General features: G+C 39.0%; 1 protein-coding gene across 1 annotated transcript in view; it reads left to right on the plus strand.

The window, feature by feature from the left end:
* The window catches only part of GRIN3A (glutamate ionotropic receptor NMDA type subunit 3A), a 171304-nt gene that overhangs the window by 138480 nt on the left and 10124 nt on the right, over nt 1-22700 (plus strand). The window contains exons 4-5 of the mRNA XM_044000739.1: nt 8214-8317; nt 20132-20247. Of these exons, the coding sequence (XP_043856674.1) occupies nt 8214-8317; nt 20132-20247 (220 nt within the window). The remainder of the gene's footprint in view (nt 1-8213; nt 8318-20131; nt 20248-22700) is intronic.

The following is a 22700-nucleotide window of genomic DNA, read 5'->3' on the forward strand; positions in this document are numbered from 1 at the left end:
TCAATTTTGCTCACTGCTAGACCAATTGCATTTAGACCTCGGACTTACCTTTGAATGATTCCAGGTTGCAATTTAATTTCCCCACTCTTCCCAAGTGAGCAAATCCATAGAATATCCAGCAGAAATTCTCTTCAAAGTAGGATGTGTTGTAGAGGTGATTTTCATGAAAGAAATGCTGGTACGATTGATTAATATGGATTTGCAAGACCTCCCAAGTACTGACAGCATCTTATCCTGTTGTGCAAGTTTACAAAGGTCTTTTCCATGCAAGTACTTATGACATTTTGCTATGTGGTTTGAGTAGAGGGTTGCTTTGAGGAACAAATGAAATAATTCAAGTAATAGATTTTACAAACTTTAAAGCATTATTTTCTTATTTTTGGTTCAGACCTTGAATTTCATTAGTGTATAGAGCTCCCTGGTAAGGAATTGGCTATTCCCTTTGCCAATTCAGATCAACACCTGTTCTTTAATTTATAGTTTTGGAGAGCTGCCAAGAGGGAATTGAGAGGTTAAGTAACTTGCCCAGGGGTCAGGGAACTACTATATGGAGGAGGCACAGCTTAAACTCAGGGCTCTTGGCTCTGAGGCCAATGCCAGATCTCTATCCAACAGTAAGCCAGCCCTCAAAGCATTAGAGAGACAGACAGACAGATAAATAGACAGATAGATAGATAGATATAAAATGTTTATATTATATAATGTATGTGTTATTGTTATTATTACTAAAGAAGCAGATGATAAATCAGATTCAGTTATACTCATTGCCTGAACTTTCTCACCAACTAACCCATTCACTTTTTTTTTTTTTTTGGTGAGGCAATTGGGGTTAAGTGACTTGCCTAAGGTCACACAGCTAGTAAGTGTTAAGTGTCTGAGGCCGGATTTGAACTCAGGTCCTCCTGACTCCCGGGCCAGTGCTCTATCCACTGTCACCTAGCTACCCCACCCATTCACTTCTTTTTTTTTTTTAATTTATTTTTTGGGCCCATTCACTTCTAAAGCCACCATTCTACTGGAACATCTCTTTCCTAGGTTGCCAGTGACTTCCTAACTGCTAAATCTGGAGGTCTTTTCTCAGTCTTTATCCTCAGTTGACCTCTAAGCTGCTTTTCACATTATTGAGCACCCTTTTCTCTTGGCTGTTCTCTTATCTCTGAATTTTCACTATATGACTCACTTCTGATTCCTCTCCTGCCTATCGGCAATGAGATACCAAAGAAGAACAGAAGACTCAGCACTCTGAAAGGCAAACATCCAGTGAACAACCAGGAAATGTATGTCAATGAAGGAACCCAGGTGACCCAGATCAATAGTGAGCACAGCTGACCATCCTACTCAAAAAAAAATTAATTCTAGTCCTGGTATAAAGCCCCAATTCAGCAACTATGTCTGAAAAAAATATCACTGTAAAGAATTATAATACTTCAAGAGATACCCTCAAATCCAACCTAAAAGGACTGAGTAACTCCATGGAAATGACAAGCAGAGACTCAGAGGAAATAAAAAAGGATTTTCCAACAGGCCTACATAAATGAAGCATTAGATCAAAAATTAAATAAAAATTTTGAATGAAAGAATTGGAAAAAATATATAGCTTAAAACAGAACTTGTTAAACATTACTCAAGTAAACAGTTTCCCCAAAATTAGAATAGATTAAATAAAAATAAATGAATCCTTGAAAAAATAAGAAATATTAGGACAAAATCAAAAGTTTGAAGAAATAGAAGATGTAAAGATTTTGCCATCAAAAATTACTCATCTGGAAAACAGGTCAAGGAGATATGATTTAGGAATCATTAAACTAAAAAAAAAAATCACTAAACTTCCTAAAAAATGTTTTTAAAAACCTAGGCATTACAAAAAATCATAAATGACAACTACCCAGATATATTCAAACTAGAGGGCAAAGTAAAAATAGAAAGGATCCTCACATCACACCTGAAAGAAATCCCAAATGGAAAAGCCCCAGGAATGTCATATCCAAAACCCAGAGCTTTCAAGTTAAAGACAAAATGTTTCAAGCAGCCAGAAAGAAAAAGTTCAAATACCAAGGAACTCTAGTCACAATTATACCAGACCTGGCAGCTTCTCCAATAAATGAAAGATTTTGGAACAGAATACTCCAAAATTTAGCATTTATATTTATATAGAAATATATAAATTATATTAATGTATAAATATAAATTAATATGTTAAATATATATTTAAAACCAAGAGCAACTTATTCTACAAAGTTGTATACAATCCTACAAGAGAGGAAATGGGTTACTAATAAAATAGAAGACTTTTTAGCACTTCTGATTAAAGTAACAGCTGAATAAGAACTTTGAAATGTGTAAACAAAACTCATGAGAAGCTTAGAAAGATAAATGTATTTGTACAATTGAAAGGGCCTATGTGATGAAGGACTAATATTCTAATACAGGGAGAAGAAACAAGTATCTCTTCAATACCTTAACATCTACAAAAGATATTGAGAGTTGAATAAGAAAAACAAAGGCTTTGGGGGTTGTGAGGGTTCTAAGAGGAGAAAGAAAAAGTGTAAAAAGAATAAAATAGTGTAGATTGGAAGAAGAATGGGATGAAATTTATTATTTCTCATCATGTTTCCTAAGAACAAGAGAATACAAACATGGAGGAAAGTGGGAATCAGATGAACCTCACTCTTATCTGAACTGATAAAAAGGAGTGTTGAAACACACATATTCACATTCATTGGTATAGAAATATATCAAATTCAACTGGAAAACAGAAAGGTTGAGAGGATATAGTATAAAAAATTAATTATAACTAACTAATCTAGTCTGGAAAATTATTTAATTGGACTTTTGAAAAATTATAAGTTTAGAAAAATTATAATTGGGCCCTATGTCCCTTCATGGTCACCATTCAAATGTAGAAATATTTTAAATGACTGGGTCTAATTTGGGGGGACTAATCTGACTGGAGGACTAATCTGGGGACTTTTGACTAACTGGTTATCTGACTGCTATTAACTTAGTATGGGCCCTTTAAAAATTCCACCACACTGCTCCACTCCCAAAATTGATAAGCAAAAGATTAAGAAGTCTCTTAACTAAATAATCAAAACAGAGTTTATTTATGAGATACAGTTTTAAATTATGAATACAGGGAAATAAAATGTACAACCTGACTGCATTGTCTCTTTCCACCTGCTGCCCCTGGAACTTTTTTAATACAATAAGGGCCTCCGCCTCTTGCCTGAGGGTATGTTCCACTTTCACTGCGCAGGTCCTTTCACTAACTCCGAGCCCCTTTCACTTTGTCTATCCCCCAGTGTCTGACTTTCCTCTCTGTACTGCCACTGCTGAACCCCTGTGTTTCTCTCTCACCGACCTCTCCTTCCATTCTCCTAGTGCTCCAGTGTCCTTCTGTTCTCTTAATCTTTGCTTTCTCCAACCTGTACCCTGTGCTGAACGCTTCTGTGCTCTCCTCTGCCTCCTGTTCTGTCTGTCTGCTCCATCAGTCTGCCCTCTGCTGCCTTTGCTGCCCCTCTAATCTTGTCAGCCCCCCTCTCTGTTCTTCTAATCTTGTCAATTCTCCTCAATCTTGTCCACCCCCTCTACTGTCCCAGGTCTATATATAATCTTACTTCTCTCCACTCAAACCTCGGGGCTTTTTTGCTCAGCTGAAGCTGAGGGGGAGAGGCACCAGCCCCTCCCACACAGAAAAGCCTTGACTTTCTAATCTCAGCCCAAAGGTAGGGTCCCCAAATCAAAATATGTATATAGGTTAAGGCTATAAAAGCAGATGGCTTTTTTCTAGACCTTGACTATGAAAAGAGGAATGATAATTTGAAGATAGTTTAAGGGGACAGCAATTTCAAGTGAAAGCTGTTTAAAGAATGAGAGAAATCTAGGCCTTTTTCTAAATTGAAGGGAGGAAACCAGTGGATACAGAGAGTAAATGTTGAAAAGATTGGACCCAGTAAGAAATAATGGAGCTGAGATTTGGATCCTTGACTCTTGGATGCAAGTCTTGTGTTCTTCTATCTGTAGTCTCATCTGTGTAGGGAATCTTTCTATTGGTACAAATCACAGCCCAACCACCCTTTCTTATCCTGTTTAATTCTCAACCATGTTTTTTATACATTCTACAAAGAGGATCTATCTGATCCTTTGGTTCTTTGAAAATTCTGAAGGTTTGAGTGTGCCCCTAGAGTGTTTCAGTCACTATCCATTATTCCTACTACATAAATAACTTACTTCCTTTTCTGGTCACAAATATCCTAAACAAAGTCTTTTATGCAGCTTTGCACAAGTATTTCATATGATAGTAATCTATGCTTTCTCTCTCTCTCTCTCTCTCTCTCTCTCTCTCTCTCTCTCTCTCTCTCTCTCTCTTTTTAGTGAGGCAATTGGGGTTAAGTGACTTGCCCAGGGTCACATAGCTAGTAAGTGTCAAGTGTCTGAGGTCGGATTTGAACTCAGGTCCTCCTGAATCCCTGTGCTTTATCCACTGCACCACCTAGCTGCCCCAGTAATCTATGCCTTCTTAAGGAAGAAAAAATAATTTTGAAGGAATCATAGAGTCAGTTAGTCAATAAGCACCAACTATGTGCCAGTGGTCTGTTGCCATGTCAAAGGGAGAGGAAAGAGAACAAGCACCTACTATGTGCCAAGCACTGTGCTAAAGACTTGACAAATATCTCATTTGATTAAATGAGGCATATATGTCAAACTAAAGTACATAATTACAAGATAGTCTTTAAAATAAATCACTGGAAAAAAAATAAATAAATCACTGAAGACGTTATAGTTCTTTTTCCTGAGTAGTATAAAATGCTGCCTCTCCCAGATTTCTAGCTATTTCTACTTCTAAAGGGCTCTCTGAAAGCCTTCATGCCATTTACCTCACAAACATAGCATCTCTATGAGTAGTTATATGGAAATAGAACAGAAATGGGGCCATAAAGGGAGAGAATAAATCCCAGTCCATCTTTTGGGGAGCCTCACCTGTTGATTAGGCTTTTTTTCCTAAGTGGGTGAGATTGGAAACTCCAATGAAACTTCAGTAAATGAAATTTGTTACTATTATTTATGAGTTCAAATGAATCTATGTGAAACCAAGAGATGTAATATGAAAAACTCAACATTTATTCCAGCAATAATAGAAAGGGAACTATGACAGCCAAGGAAAGCTTGGAAGGAGTATCTACTAATGCCCAAGTGAATATCCACCCACTAAAATGAGCTTTTGTCAGGAACACATCAGAGCAGTTAGAAAGGCAGGGCAGTTGATCTCTAGGGCAGAAAGAAGGCAGCAGTTATTGGCAATATCTGACTCTCCTCCTCTGAGGCTATCTGCAGCCAGCTCACAAAAGCAAAGGTATCTCTTCACTTTGAGGATTCTGTTTCTAAGTAGGTCATTAATACTACACCCTGTTGACAGAAAAGAGAAGAGAAAAGGTAACACCTCTTTGTGACAGAACAGTGAGGCTCTGAGGAGTCTTGATACCTGAGTAGCTTTTCTTATGAATTTTGTGTGTATTAGGGAGCATCTTTTTTTTTTTTGGTTTTTGGTTTTTTGGTTTTTTGTGGAGAGCATCTTATATAGAGCAAGGCAGTACTAGCTGCTGTGGATCTCGGGTATAGATTAAATAATAGAGCTGGATGGTAATGATGCTGCTTTTGCAAGGTCAGGAACAGCTGTGTCCAGGAAAATAACTTCTGAGCTAGTAAGGAAACCCATCTTCCTCTTCTCAGAGGGGAGATTGGGACAACTGATTGGGAGCACAGTATTCCAACAGATGCTGTGTTGGCTTTGTTTAAATGTTTTTCCTTGTTATAAGAAAAGGTTTAATGCATCAGAGCGGATGAGGAGAAATGACTGGAGGGAAAACAAAAGGCAATAATAAAACTTTTCAAAAATAAAATATCTTGAGTCTTTCCTATTCTCTTGAGTAAACCTTCATTGGGGATTGTGGGAGGTTGAGGTATCCTGGTAATACTGAACTACTGAGTACCTCTCAGCAGTTAAAAAAAAAAAACAACAGAAAGGGCCGATTCCATTATAAATTAGCTTGTGCTGCCCCCCCCTTTTTGCATAAGTGAGAATGCAAAAATGTCTAAAAGCACACTTAACTCAGATAATCATAACCCACCCAACCGACTTCTCCATGAATGTACAGGAAACATTTCTCAATTGCTCTTAGTGGCTGAAACTCATGTTATTTTACTATCTACAGGCAGCACCACCCCCACAAAAGACATTACCTTTCAATAGTTATGAGAAGCTATAATTCTTATCCCACTGGGATTTGATGGCATGTATATAATAGAGGCTGTAAGCTCTTTTAAAATGTGTCTTCATGATGCTATGGAATATTGATTGCAATCAATCAGGAAGTTATTTATTAAGCCTCTACTTTGTTCCAGACATGATACAAGGTAGGGCTATATAAAGTAGTATTACAATGTTTCCATCATGGCTCAAGGGTTCCAGGCATGTCCTAAGGTTGTTTAGCTCCTTTTAGAACTTGTTGGAATCCATGACACTTCTCATTATTGCTAAATGGGGGGAGGGGGAGGGAGGTGACCAGGGGGAGAAAGTGGTATACCTGGCCTATGATAATATTAATATGTCAGCACAGAGCAAGATGAATGAAATGAGCAAACTGCCTGCCAACACACCTGTGGGGGATGCAATGGTACTTCACCTTTGGTGGTTGCCAACAGTAGATTGATCATGTTTCATTGGGATGATACTGGCATAACAACTTGGACTTTCTTCAGCCTGGAAAAAATTGAGGGGGGACAGGGGAGAAAAGCCATATTCTCCATATAGCCAAATAAGGTTTTATAATAAATGCATTTTGAACAGAAAATCATTCAATTAAATTTTTAATATAAAATGTGAAATACCATATAAAAAGGGGCAGCTAGATGGCACAGTGGATAAAGCACCAGTCCTGGATTCAGGAGAACCTGAGTTCAAATCTGGCCTCAGACACATGACAAGCTGTGTGACCCTGGGCACTTGCCCCTCACTACCCTGCAAAAAAATAAAGAAAGAAAGAAATTTTTTTAATGAAATACCATCTAAAAATGTAAAAAAGGAGAATGCCCAAGTACAAACTATAGACTGTATCATTCAAGGGTGAAAAATGCTCGATTTCTAATGTTTTTTTAAAAATCTGACTCCATAGATCTGCTTTTTATCTCAATTTATTCTCAGATGTGAAGCAGTTAAAATTCGATATGAAATTCCACACTAACATGTCCTTATTTACCAGAATCAGTGAGCCTAATTTGTCTTTCTTGTTTTCCAGAGAAACTACAGCTTCCTCCCCTTTTCCCCAGCCCTCAGTCTGTCATCCTAGTTTTCTGTTTACCTATTCCAGTATTTTGAGCTGCCTTTTATAATTCAGGCACACGATATCTCTGTGTCTGGCCACCTCTTCTCCATGCAACAGCTTGATCTTAATCCTCTTTAAGCACAACTCTATCTGGGTAAATAACTCAGCATTTTTATGCCTTGACTTCTTAAAGGAACCAGATCCTTTTGCCACAAAACCAAACATTTACTTTAGATAAAGTGAAATATATACCACAAAAATAAATTAGGTAATATTTATAAATTAATAAATTAGGTAAATATGAAGAGGTCCCTTAACAGCTTTAATTTATAACAAATCAATAGCTTTAATATATTATAAATCAATAGCTTTGGGAAAGTGCCTTGTAATCACAGATTAGAACACTTATTTTAAATGTGTACTGTTCCTTCTAGCCAAAGGGAAATATAGCCTGCAGAGATTTAAGAGAATGATTTAGGTTTGATACCACATATAAATAGTAGCTGTCAAATAAACAGACTGTTTCTATGTCACACAGAAAAAACATTTTTGTTACAGTTATTATAAGGTAATGTTACATTTTGTCCATTCAACTCAAGATGGCAACCAAAGGTTAGTATTCCCTTACTTAAATGCTTATAGACAGATTTTCCCGATGTCCTGAGAGATGGTATTGGATTTTCCATTTGTTATCATGCTTTAGAAGAAAGATGGCTGATGGGAGGTCTAAGATAATAAGCATATGTTTGTGGGGGGGTGGGAGAGGGGAGGCATGTAGGCATCTGTATTTTCACATTTTCTTTAAGTTCCAGTGAAGCATTAGGAGGGTATTAGAAACTAATCACAAGAATGAGAGTACAGTTTTGCTTTTTCTGTTTTTCTCTCTCTTAGCTTCATCATCCCTCCCAAGGCTTTCGCTTCGGAACAGTTCGGGAGAGCAGTGCTGAAGATTATGTGAAGCAAAGCTTCCCAGAGATGTATGAATACATGAGAAGGTACAATGTACCAGCCACCCCAGATGGAGTGGAGTATTTGAAGTGAGTGTCAGCTTGCCTAGGCCCCGAATGTGATTACTGATGGAAAGGCCATTTAGCTACTGACACAGGTTTTGCAAACTATCTATTGTGTGTGATGCTGGCTTTTTTAATCAACTGCTTTGAATGTACTCTGTGCTCACTAGTATCTCACATATTTGTTGGTGGGGAGAAGTGTGCACTTCCATAACCTAGATAGTTGGGTGACTGCCTAGTCTCAGGCCAGCACTATCTTTGCACAATGATACTGTTTAAAGTAGCAGATGATGGGAAAGGCAAAAGTTGGTCTGACATCACTTGGCAAAGCCAGTGTAACACAATGATCAAAACATGGAAAATGCACAAAGGAGCTGAAGTGTCCCTAGGCAATACTGCACGATGAATCACCAACCCCAATGTAAGCCTGCTGTTTCAAAGAGAGGACAAAATAAATTCTACAGTTAACTTGTAAGGTGGAAGTAAGATACATAGTGATGGTGGCTGTACCTTCTTCCATCTAATTGATCCTGATATGAAACCACCAGGAGAAAAAAGGCCATAACAGCACAATTTAGTGGCCTCCATCAGCCATTCTAGTTAAACTCAAAGAAGAAGAAAGCAGCCAAGGGTGACCTGGTTTAGCCTTTCTGCTAAGAAGGGAGTGAAGTGTGCCTAGGTGATACCAGCAAAAGATAATTTCTAATGCAGTAAGGAATAAGTAGGTAGCCAGAATGGTCAGTATACTTCCTTGATGAGATCAAGGCAGTTATATGCATTTATATGTATTTGATTAATTCGTAAAAATCCATCAAACTTCTTGTTTCTGGAGCTAATTAGACAAAATGTTATATTTGTAATTACATAGTTATTCCATGCTCTATATATCACAGCCCTTTTATCAGTTTCCTCAGTAGACAACAGAAGGACTTCTCAAGCCCTTGTAAGAGTCTTCTTACTACAAGCCAAGGTAGCAATAATCATATCTAATAGGGGAAAAAAACTCATTTCCAAACAACTCAATATCACATATGATGTATAATAGCTGGAGAACCCCATCTCACAAATGTGATCCCTAGAAAAGCTACCCCAGATTCTAAGTACTCTGTTGGACTACATTCACTGGAAACCATAATCGAGGAACCTCCATCATGGAATTTATTTTTATTAGTAAGCCAGAAAAAGATTCTGGTTAAAAACAACAACAATAACAATAACAACAGTATTCAATAAAGTAACTTAGAAAAGTAGCAATAAAACATCCTTACATAAGCCTAGGGTACTGTAAAGTTGCTATCTAGTTATACTGTCTAAAAATCTAATGAGTGGTCACCAGTAAATTAGAAACGTTAGCAAGAGTTTAGACTTTAGAGCATTAGGATCTAATGATCAGAGAGAAAGGTAAAAATCTTACTATTTCTAAGAGACCCCATCATCCAACCTGCCATGGCGAGGTCAGGAACAAAAAGGACCCAACGCTTCCTTCCTCCTCTCAGAAACCTCCTGTCTAAACTGGAAACATCAAATGTCACTTCCTGATGCCAAGGAACTGACCTCCCAAGCCACATGGCTTGCCCTCAGACGCCTTCTCCTCACGGCAGAGCTTTCCAACAGTAACTCTCCAGCAGGGGGCATCACTCTAATTGTCACAGTACAATCTCCTATAAACATACAGAACATCAATGAGGAAAGTAGATGTTCATAAGGATGCCATGTTGGTGGGGGGAAGAGAATTAGGGCTCATGTAGCTAGAGAAAACATGTGACAAGTGAACATACACAAAGAGGCACAGAGGAATCATAGGTGGTCAGCATATATGTGTGGTGAGCCTGCTGATGTCTTCTGATAATGGCATTTCATTGCTCTGCTGGGTATCATGTCTCATCTCTGTTGTTCTTCACCTTTGTCTATCCTGGGTTGTTCTCACAGCTGTCACCTAGTGGGCTTCCAACTAGAATCCTCAACTAAGACGCTGCTTCTTCCTCAAAAGAGGAGTGGCTTTTGCCAACTCTTTTTTAACTTACACCCTGGAGGCTAAGCAACAACTCTTTAGAAAGGTAGGGTCCTCACACACCCAGTAGTCAGAAACATCCAAAACAAAGGCTGGCCAGCATGGGCATTTAGTCTGCCTTTTGAATTCCCTTCGTCCCACTAGCCAAAGTCATGTCATTGTCACAAAAATCTATCTGATTTCTGGTTAGAGAGTCCCTTTAACTACCACAAATTGCTTAAATGCCAACATGCTTTCTTCCTCAAATCACTTCAGACACTGCCTTGCAATGAACTTCAAAGAGCTGTGTGAGTCTGGGGCACCATAGTTCCCTGCCACCCCCTCCAAAGATCTTCTGGGCCCCCATGCAAATGAATAGGTGGGAAAAGGCAAAAGCAAAAAGAATGAATGGGGCTGTTACAAGACAATCACCCTATATGTCATTTCTTCTATATGAAATCCTTGCCTTTCACATTCAAGCATAGCCTGCCACAGAGCTTCTAGGCTTTGTACCTCCTCACAGATGTTTTACTTAGGTCAATTCTTCAAAAGGTCCATGATTTTATCAGTAGGAGCACTCATTCCCCTAACTCAGATAACAGCGCCTCCACATCCTAGCAGATGGTCTCATGTGTTGTTGCAGCCAAAAATATTCATTATGTGATGTGCATCTACATGCTTATATAGGTTGATCCTTAGGTGACAATCCATCATTGGGCCTGTACTCAAAACCTTTCCAGCTTGACAAGGCCTGCCAGAGCTTGTGTTTAGCTAGTCTGTCTATTAACTCAGGATCACTACCATGGCACATTGACACATTGGAGGAGGTTGTTACTGAATGTTGGTGTTAGCACTACCTAATTGTCAATTTCAGTTATGCAAAACAATAAAAAATGTTAGATTCACTGATCACCTTCACACCTGGGTGGTCAAAATCAACATTCTCCCCCATGTACAAAACTCAGGCAGGCCTCCTTCTGCCCATCTCCTGGATTCTCTCCTCCAACTAAAACTCCTGCCTTGACAGAGGGATAATGGCCCAGATACCACTCACAGCTGTGTGCTCAGCTGTGCAGCAGCTGGGACATTAGCTAAGCTTCATTATCTATAGCTCCAACAGCCCCTGCACCAGTAGTTGGGATGCTCTACAACTGAAGTGCTGCAGGATCAGGCACCTCAGTTCCACCCTCTCTAGTCTTTATTCCTCCACAAGCTGGACCCCTTCATAAATGTGAGGACCCTCCTACAGAGCTAGGACACCCACACATAATTAGGACCCTCAAAGGTAGGACCACAAATATATACACACACGACACACACACACACACACACACACATATGAGAAAGCCCATTCAAAATGTTAGGACACACCCAACACAGAGCTAGGATATCTCTATACACCCATCTATGTACAAAAAACCAGACACTTACCCACATATATAGATAGGATATCCCTGTGGACAAGGTAGAAAGATTTGGGCTAGATCAGAATATAGTTGGGTATTCTCAAGAGTGACTGAATGACTAGACTCAAAGAGTAGTTATTAACAGATTGATGTCAACTCAATGCAGTTCCCTCTAAAAATTTGTCTTAGCCCTTTTCTGCTTAATATTTTTATTAATGATTGAAGGCATAGATGGCATGCTTACCAAATTTTAAAATGGTTGCAAATTGGAAGCTATAGTGAATGTCCTGGGTGATAGAACAAAGACCTAAAAAGAACTCATCAGACTAGAATACTGATCTAAAAATGAAATCTAATAGGGATAAATATAGGATTTCACATTTGGTTGCAGAAAATAATTTCCAAAATGACACAAAATGGAAGTGTTGCAGCTAGGGAAGCAGTTCATCTGAAAAAATATCTCAGGGATCTGCAAGCTCAAGAGGAGAACCAGGATGCCTATCCCCATAACCCCAGCATATACCCCCCACAGAGTCAGCACAGCATGCGCACGCGCGCGCGCGCGCGCACACACACACACACACATTGGCTAAACCTAGGATGGCCTCCCACCTGTGGTGATTGCACATCCACACACGAAGCTAAGGCATCAATTTATAGAGCTAAATCTCTCCTCTTCATTCAGGAGAGGAGAGATTTCCCCACAGGTATCCTTGTTTCCTATCTCAAAATTGTATATGTAGGGCTGGAAGCATGCAAAGTTGGGGACTGGGGGAAGTTAATTGTCAATGGATTCAAAATTCTTTCTAGGCGTCCCTTTGTTACATTTGATGTAATCCCTCTAAATTCTCAGATCCCTGTTCCACAATCAATGCCTTCACCATATTCTTTGCCTCAAAGAATCACTCAATCTCTCAGTTGAAAAATCTCAAAAGTCGTGGACTCCGACCTGTATCTGACCAGGTATCACCTTTCCAATATCCTCAAGAATTAGTCACCCAATTACTGCCAAAAGATCTCCAGTAATGGGGAATTGACTATCTTTGGAGATAACCTATTTCATTGGTAGATAGTTTGAATTATGAGGAAGTTTTTCATCCTATTGAGCCAAAGTCTGCCTCTCCAGATGGCACCACTGCTTCTTGTTCTGTCCTTTGTGGCTAAACAGAACCCTTAAGCAGAACAAGTTTAATTATTCTTCCATGTAACAGCCTTTCAAATACTTGAAGGCAAATATCATGGCCCCACAAGTCCTCTCTTTTTCCAGCTAAACATACCTCCTTGTGCCTTCAACTTATCATTTTATGGCATTATCTCCAATGCTCTCACCATCCTGTTTGCTCTCCTTGCTGATGTCTTTCCTGAAATGTAGTATGCAGAGCTAAACACAATACTTCAGATCATGTCTGAACAGGGTAGAAAACAGTGGGAATATCACTTCTCTCATCCAAGAAACTATACCTTTATTAATGTAGGCTAGGATGACACTAGCTTTTTTGGTTTGCACATCATGATACTGACTTACATTGACTTTCCATCACCCTAAAACTCCCACATATTTTTTATAAGACCTGCTCTCTTGCCATAAGTTCCCTGTCTATTATTTGGGCAATTGACTATTTGAGCAAGTGCAAGGCTTTATATTCCCTTCTATTAAAATTCACCATAGTATATTTCATCAATAATTCTAGACTGTCGGGCAGCTAGGTGGCACAGTGGATAGAGCACTAGCCCTGGAGTCAGGAGGACCTGAGTTCAAATCTAGCCTCAGACACTTGACATTTACTAGCTGTGTGACCCTGGGCAAGTCACTTAACCCTCATTGCCCCACAAAAAAATAAATAAATAAATAATTCTAGACTGTCTATTCTTTTTGGATATTAGTACTATTATCCAAATTGACAACTCTCTCTCCAAACTTTATGCCATTTGCAAATCTGATATATTTTGTCTTTGTGTCATTCGTAAATCTGATATTGGCCTTGATACAAATCATAAATAAAAATGTCCTAATTCAAATGTTCTATATGATATCTCCATCTTCTGGTTCCTGAATTGTTCTTATTAATAAATCTTCTTAACATTCTAACACTATTCTCTTCTTTTTGAATAAAGTATATGCTTTCGCAGCCATATTCCAGTCATGAGTAACATCACATAAATTCTCAGCCATACCTATGATATTCAATTTACCTCCTTGTGTTAAGATCTCTAGTTCACAGTATTTGTTACTCGTGCATTGTGCATTTGTGTATATAAATCTCAAGCCATGGCTTTTATTGGCTACTCTCTATTTGGATAATGTCTCCTGTAAGTTATTAGATGTCTCCACTAATCTCCTTCCTGTGTTATACCTACTGTTCTATGGTAATCTGGTTTGGCAGGTGTTTGTGGGCACCTCATTTTTATTTTATTTTAAGTACTCTTGACCAGACTCATAAGCCTCTAAACAAATATATACTTTACCAGTTTTCAGATGGGCTCCATCCCTGGCTGAGGCCACAATAACAAAGAGATGGACAGACAGACATAAATTTTTATATCTTAAGTTGTGATCCAGACATGTAAATCCCATTCTCAAAAACAATCCTAATCGTCTATTCACAGCCTACATCTGTCTTTCTCTTCTGAAATCTATACTTTCAATTAATGGCAGTGATGACAGCACCACAAGAATCCCTGAGGTTTTCCATTTCTTCACCAGGATTTCACAAACACTAAAAGTGTTCTCCAGGTTCATTCTGCAAGTATCCTTTTCCTCATATGAATCAACAGTAGAGAGTACTAATTTTTCAGGTTTGACATGTGTCCCCATTTTATCCCATATCCACACCAAAGAAAAAGAACATGCCTCCTTATTCTCCATGTAAAGTTGGCATATGTCCCTTGATACCCCCTCAGTGAGTACTTACAAACCACCATTACTTGCCTTTTCCTTTCCTATTGCACACCATAATTCCTCAGAGGACAAGAAACTGCTTCTTGCTCAGAAAGTCTAGCTCTGTAGTCTTGAGGCAAAGGTTCTTAATGCTCTTTTGTGTTGCTGTCTCCATTGGCAGTCTGGTGAAGCCTATGGACCCCTTCTCAGAAAGATGTTTTTTAAAAGCATAAAATAAAATACAAAGGATTAAAATGGAAACAATAATTTTGAAATATAGCTATCATATTGTTCTTTCAAAAACAAATTCACAGAGCCCAAGTTAAGAATCTTTACTCTGAGAGGAGCCTTAAATGTATCACACTCTTTAAAAGTTCAATAGTCCTCTTTCCTTTCCTTCCCCTGGGTCTCATTGTTCCATCCTTCAACCACCTGTCATCGGTCCACTCTGCTTCCTTGGAGTCTCTTTCATCTTTGTTTTTTTCTACCAAATAACCTCTGCCATTTTTAGAGGAGTATTTCATTCTTCCAAGGTCTAGAATACAAAGATATTCCTCTAGCCGTTTCACTTTCTTCTCCAGTAGTGAGGGCAGCCTAAATTTTATGGAATGAAGGTATTTGACAATGGAAGAAATACATAGTACACTCTCTTCAGATCTATTTGCAAATTCCTCTTGCCCTTCATACCTGCTAGAATTGAGATCTTCAATCCTCTGTTATTTTTTGCTGCTTGTTCTTACAGTTAACTCAGGTGACAAACTACCTCAAAAAGCTGCATATTTGTCATAGTTAATTGTGCCACTGGCTCCTAAGTGCATCTTTATGATGACTTGCCAATCTTATTATAGGTTTGTCCTATTTTTTTCTTACTCTTGATTTCTCATCTATATTTGATCTATAAGTAGCGGGTTGGTACTAAAACATTTATTGTAAACACAAGTTGCCCTGAGCTGTTGTCTGCTGGATTATATATAGACTATAACTTCTCTTTCCATTGTCTTTTCTTCTCTCTGCTATTCAGATTTCAGATGTTGCTCCTCCCCTCTTGCCTCTTTGGTATGTCAGTATCTTCTCGGGGGACTAAGAAAGTATCTCATTGTAGCCTCACTTCTCTAAGGAGCATTCCACAGTCTAAGATAGATACTTTCTCTTCACTCCCTGCCCAACCAAAACATGCCTATCCTGTTTCCAACTCCTTAAGGATCTAGATCTCCATTTTCTAAGATCATAGTTATTTGCTGGGGGCAGGGGTTTTGGGCGGCGGTTCATAAACTTATCCCTACTGTGGTCTTTATGACTAATAATGGTAGTTTTACCTTTTCCTGAGATATTCACATTGTTTAGATGGGACTCTTGGAGACAGAACACTTTAACCCAAAGAAACAATTTCTAAGGTCAGAGTGTAGGTTGCTATGGCAAGCCAGCAGGGGAAATACCAGGAGGTACAAGTATCTTTCAGCTCAACTCACATAATGGAGGGGTTTTTGGTGTGCTTTAAAGGACAGCTAATTAGCAACTCCATGGATAGAACAGGTTAATCCAAGAATCATAAAAGGTCAATTCCTAGAAGGCATCTTAAATGTCATCCAGACCAAGCTCCTCATTTTATACCAGAGGAAACACCGGGTCATTAACAAAGCCCAGCTCCTGTCTACCAGTCCAATGCCTTTTCCACCGGCTGAACCCTTACTTAGCCTTGAGTTACACAGGAATATTCTGCCACCTTCACAGAAGAAAAGTAGAGTTCATTAATCAATTATTTCTTACCATACTTTGTCAAGTGGTGGGGAAAGGGAAATTTTAGAATGCCTTCTACTTTACAGAAAAGGAAGTAAAGCTTGGGGATTTATTTGGTGGTTTATGGAGTATGGTAAGTTTAGAGCTCTTGATTTACCAGTTCCCAGAACTGCATTCAAACCACTAGATTCTAAAAATATTTTTAACCCAAATGGGTTAGTGAGTGATGGCAACTGTTTTCTTATTGTTTGCTAGAATACAAGCCCAAATTAGTTCTGTGTTTTGTGATGTGAAGCATGCTTCTCAGGCTCCAAGTACCCTCTGGTATGAGTAAAGTTGTTCTGCTAAAACTTCACTCTATGGCAAGAATTCTATTATGTTTCAAAGCAATAACCCCACAGGAGATGAGCTGCAGCTGGAAATACCTATTTTTAAAAGCATCATTTCTGCTCCAAGCTGCAATAAACTCTGGCTTCTATCTGAATTGGAGTCAAAGTGAGCTGTATTCTGGAGACCTTCCCCTTACCTTCAAAGATTCTTGGTTTTTCAAATAGCCAAGTAGAAAAGTGGATAGGATTATAGGATCATAGATTTGAGGTTGAATGAGACTTTAGAGATCACCTAGTTTAACCCCCTTATTTTATAGATGAGGAAACTGAGGCCTAGAGAGGTTAAATGTCCAGGGCACACAAATAGTAGCTAAGAGAGGTAGAATTTGATGTCAAGTCTTCTCTATCAAAATCCAATGTTCTGATTATACCATGCTGCTTCCATACTGTATAGACATTCATGTTATCTTCTTCCTTGCCTGTGATCTAAAGAAAGTCTTTCTTGTCCAAGACAGACTACCTGGGCAGAATAAATAGACAACTCTGCAGCACAACTTCAAACACTGGGAAGGTTCTCTGGACACCTCACCAATAAAAAAAACAGATCTTGGTAATATCTGCAATTTCATGCACTTAGTCATTCTTTTGACTGAAGCCAAATACAAAAGATACAAATACTCCCCAGGAGATGTAATATATTTGGAGTTTATCAAATCCTTCCCTAAGATCAGGTTCTGATATGCGGATGAGAGAAAAAGCATGAGGACACTGTACCCTTTAAAGGGGAGGAGGGACCAAGGAGGGAAAATAGGGAGAAGAAGGAACTTAGGAACGCTAAGGAAATACCTTGTCCACTGAATAAAGTTTTCCCAGAGTAGATGGCTAGGAAAAGCTGCCGTGTTGAAATAAATTCAGGCATGCTTATATTTCATGAATAACTGTAACTTGAAGGTCAGGCAGGGCCTTCTCCTTCCCATCACATCCAGGAATATCTTGAAACTGTTCTTCCCCAAGACCACAATGACTAGCTCCAACAGGCACATTCTGACCACCAAGAGGAACCACAGGAAAGTGAATGTGGTGGTGCCCTCTTTTGGATGCTATGAGCCACCCTGGAACTGTACGGCAATACGGCTACTCCTACGCCATTGGATATTATGCTTCTCTCCTCCAGGACCACTTCTCTCCCCTCCATTTTTCTCTTCTTTTTTCCTGCCCATTTCCTTTGCCTTTCCCCACTTCTCATTTCTTTTCCTTTCTTTACTTTCCTCCTTCTCTTCCTTTTCCTTTTCCAGACTTGTTTCACATTACTCCTATTTACATGAGCTACTTTCCAGCTGAATTGTTGTTTTCTAAACTCAGCATTCCATTTCCGATTTCCATGTCTTTGCACAGCTTGTCCCCATCCTTAGAATACATTCCATCTTCACGTCTGCCTCTTAAAATTCTTGACTTTCTTCAAGGCTTAGCTCATGTGTCACTTCCAATGAAAAGCCTTTCCTGATCCTCCTAATTTCTAGTGCTCTCTGTGGTCAAATTGTCTTATATTTACTTATTTCTTTACATGTTTTTCCCTTTCAGAAGACCGTAAGTCCCCTGTGAGCAGGGATTGTTTTTATTTTTGTTTTTGTATCCCTAGGACATAGTACAGTGTCTTGCACAAAGCAGGTACTTAATAAAGGCTTGCTTAAGTGAATTGTTCAATGAATACTGGTCCTAGACTCTGGATCCCCAAATTTGAATCCCAATTCTGTGCCTTAGCTATGAGACCTTGGACAAGTCACTTAACCTTTCTATGTGTCAATTTCCTCCTCTACGAAATAATAATATTTAAAGGCTTTTTGTAAGGGAAAAGACTATATACAACTTAAAATACCACATAAATGTGAGTTATCGCTATCTTTATCATCATCATCATCATTATCATGGCCCATCCCTTCCTGAGTGTTGGAAATAAACAATTACTCTGGAGTTTCATTCAGCCACTAAATACCATCAAGTAACCTGCATTTACCATTACCATCCCCATCTCCTATTCTCTGTAACAGTGGTATTGAACTCAAATAGAAATGGAAGGTACTAATCCATACATAAGGATTACTGCTTGGCATATATTAACAGTTTTAAACTGTAATGTTTTATGTATATGTGTGTACTTTTATTTATTTTGTTAAATATTTAATCTGGTTGCTCATACTCAGGTAGTATTGAAGACCATGTTTGACACCTCAGCTCTATAACATAAAATTCAAATACCTTATCCTGGTACTTAAGGCCTTCTTAAATCTGACCTTCCATTCTTATTTCATATTATTCCTCTTCCTGAACTCTATGTTGCATTCCCATTCTTTTTCTGCCATTTTCTACCTCCATGCATTCAAACATGGCTGAAAATGTACTCCTTCCTCACTTCTGCCTGTTGAATTCCTTCTCTTCCTTCCATGAACCCTTCCATGAGACTTTCCCCTCCTCCTCCTCCTGCCCCTAGCTGAAAGCAATCTCTCCCACTTTAAATATTCCTAGAGGTTTGTCTGTATCTCTCCTTTGTCCTTCTTGCATTATGCCTATTTGTATACATATAATATCACCCTGGTAGATTATAACTTCCTTGAGCACATGAAATGCCATTTTCATCTCTTTATCCTGCACATGGAAGGTATGTATTTAGTGTTTGTTGAATTGGCTGTCTGAGTCAATCCTACTGGCCTAAAAGCATCGTTAATAATGATAACACATTTATATAGTGCTTTGTAATTATAGTAGACATTACTTGTCTCATATCATTTGATCCTCACAACAAACCTTTGAATAATAATAGCTACTATTTAATACAATGAAAGTATTATTTTTCCATTGTACAGATTAAAATACTGAAGTGGCTTGCCCACAGTCACACAGCCCATAAAGAAAGAGTCAGCGCTCACATCCAGTTCTAACTCTCCTTCCAATACTCTTTCTGCTACACTGTAATACCTTTCACAATGAATCATTTGCTGCCATCTCCCCTAGAGGATCTACTATTTTATTTATCCTTCCTTGCTCATTAACCCTCCCAGGAAATGGAAACCTGACCTACAAAGTCTTCAATAAAGCTTATGCCCCATAAGGATCGCCATTTCAATGTATGGATTTATAAGGTTTCCATCTGTAAACGACCATGTCTAAACCCCATCAAGAACCATGTTAGAAAAGGTCAAGGTAGTTCTGACCTTCTCTTTGCCCGAGTCTGTGGAAAGAAGTATCTCGTGCCAGTCTAGAGAAAGGGGAATTCAGGCTTCATTCCCACTGAATTTACTGCCCTCTATGTATATTCTTCAGTGCAGTGAGATGCAAAGATAGAGAACTTCACCACTAGTTAGCCTTATTCACCCTAAATTCCTCTAATGCTCTCTGCTCTATATGTAGCTCCCTGATTATTAATGACTCATGGGGGTTGTCTTCTTTTGGTCTTAACCCTAGGAATGATCCAGAGAAGCTGGACGCCTTCATCATGGACAAAGCCCTCCTTGACTATGAAGTGTCTATTGACGCTGACTGCAAACTGCTCACAGTGGGGAAACCATTTGCCATTGAAGGTATAAATCAATTGCTGTTGTTTTGCTCTGCTCTTATTGAGAACATGTTGGGCTTGCCAACCTTGCAAGTCACCAATGCAGACGTCAGCATTGATGCAGAACCATCCATCTTTCTTTGTTTTCATTTTATTTTCCTCAACCACTTATCTCAGAAGCTGCTAGCACTGGACACTTTTGGGACATCATTTACTCATTCCATCATGCAGAAATAAGGTACCCCAAAGGCTGATGCTTGCACTCTCTATGCCTGGGCAGGGCATTGGAGGTGGTGGTGAAATAATTAACAAGTATTAGATGTCCTTATAATTCATTTTGATTTGATTTCTTTAATAGTAAGATCTTCTGATCAGTCTAAGTCTGTTAAAATAGAATCATGAAGTTTGAAAGCTAGATGGCACCTTCAATATCATCTTTCATTTTAGAGGAGGAAAAGGGGACTAGTAAGGTTAAGGAATTTGCCCAAAGTCACCCAGAGAATCAGTACCAAAGTTGGACTATAATTCACATATTCATGTTTTCAGTCTGGTGATTTTTCTACTTACACATTGCTAGCAAATGAACTTAAATGGATTCTCCATTTTAAAATTAACTCCCTGAAGTTACTGCATAGTCAATCCTCTCTTTCAGTGCCCCAGTGGAGTTTTATTACCTCCTGACCATTGGTAAGTACTTTTTTTGCTGCCTGTTTAGTTCTGATTATCACTTCCTTCCTGAACTGGACATAGCCCTGGTCCTCAAAGAGTTTACAATCTACCAAGGCTTATATACCATGCCAGCAACACTAGAAGAATCAAGATATAGCCAACAAGTCAATAGGCATTTATGACTGTGTGCTAAAGGCTAGGCTAGATGAAGTAGGACTACTTTTACTAGAAGTAAGACATAATTCTGCTGAAGGAGACAAATGACAGTGGAACTTTTTCCTCTACAAATTCTAAATCGGAGATCTGCTCATTCTTTGCCCCCCTTAACTGCCAACACACAAGAAGTCTCAAAACATCCTTGATCAAGTTAGTCATTCTCATTTGTCTCATAGCAAATTGTTCAGCTCCATTCAACACAATGGAAATGGATGGACTGCTGCCTGAAACTCTTAATCCCACCCAGCAAATTAAATGAGAGATCCCTCAATCAATCAACACATAATTAGTACAATGTGCCCAGCCACTATGCTCCCTGAGATCAGGACAATTCAGACTCCAGCTTGCCTGCTTCAGTATCTCCCTCCCCTGAACACGTTAACAGAATGCTGACCCCAGGCTCTGTTTTTGTGATCGATGGCACATGGCAAGAGTGGAGGCTGTTCCATTTTTGCCTTCCTATAAGAGCAATCAATCTCTTCTTTACCTCTCAAGGCAAAATGAGCCCTCCATGAACCAGAACTTCTCCAAACCAAAACTAGTACCTAACAACTGAAAGAGGCAGAGGGAGCTCTTGGGACAAATTAGCAAGCAGTTAAAACCAGAGCCCAAGGCAGCTAAGGCAGCCTACCTAGACAATCAATCTTCTATCTGGCATGGCTCAAAAAATTCCTGATTTTCAGAGCATCTGGAGACATGGAAAAGCTATTCAATTTTGTTTCTCCACACAGGGTAATTGTGGTCCCTTTGCCATCAGCAGCAACAGTGAATCATATCAGGTGGGCTGGAGGGTGGCAGGCATGATGACCTGCCTTATATCTGACTGAGCTGTCTCTGATTAAGAAAGACCAAGATGTCTTTTGCTCTAGGGGGGTGACCCCATCTTCTAAGAAAGCAAGGGTGATATAGAATGTTCCACCCTACTCTAGCTCAATACCAGATGCCACTGTAGCTCTAATTAACTCCCTACCAGTTTCTGCTTACATTCCCATCTGTGCTCATGAAACTTTGTGTCTAGTGGTTGACATCATCTCTAGGCACCATGTTGTTTTTAAAGGGAATAAATGCGCAATGGTTCGTTCCAATGGTGGAATGCTGTGATCCCTTATGGGAAGGTCTTGCAGCTCACTGTAAGAATGAGCAGGAACACCAAAGGTTAGAATAGACTACTATTTTAATTGTTGGCTTCTTATAAAAGCTTAAGAGGTGAAGTTCAGGATAGATACCACCACCACCCCAAGAAAATTCTAATTATTAATTACACAGAAAGGTAAGACTTGATCACAAGAAAAGGAAGAACATATGTTTTTTGAGGGTCAGGCAACAACCTGACATGGGGCCTGTTTAGTATCTTATCTGTCTTTGGAGGTATAAAGTCCTTCATTTCATTGGTGTAGGGAATTCCCTGCTGTGGAAACTCTCTACCTTCACACAGATTAATACCTCACATTTAATTTCTGGTCTTAGAGAATTTCCTGAGAGAACTAAACCAGTTCTTGCCAGTGTTCATATAGCTAGTTCTAGGTTTTAAAAATGAAGAAATATAAAGAAAAAGAAAAGCAACCACCAATTTGGGAGACCTTTTTCTAAATG

Source organism: Dromiciops gliroides, chromosome 1, assembly GCF_019393635.1.
Source record: "Dromiciops gliroides isolate mDroGli1 chromosome 1, mDroGli1.pri, whole genome shotgun sequence".
Taxonomy (NCBI): domain Eukaryota; kingdom Metazoa; phylum Chordata; class Mammalia; order Microbiotheria; family Microbiotheriidae; genus Dromiciops; species Dromiciops gliroides.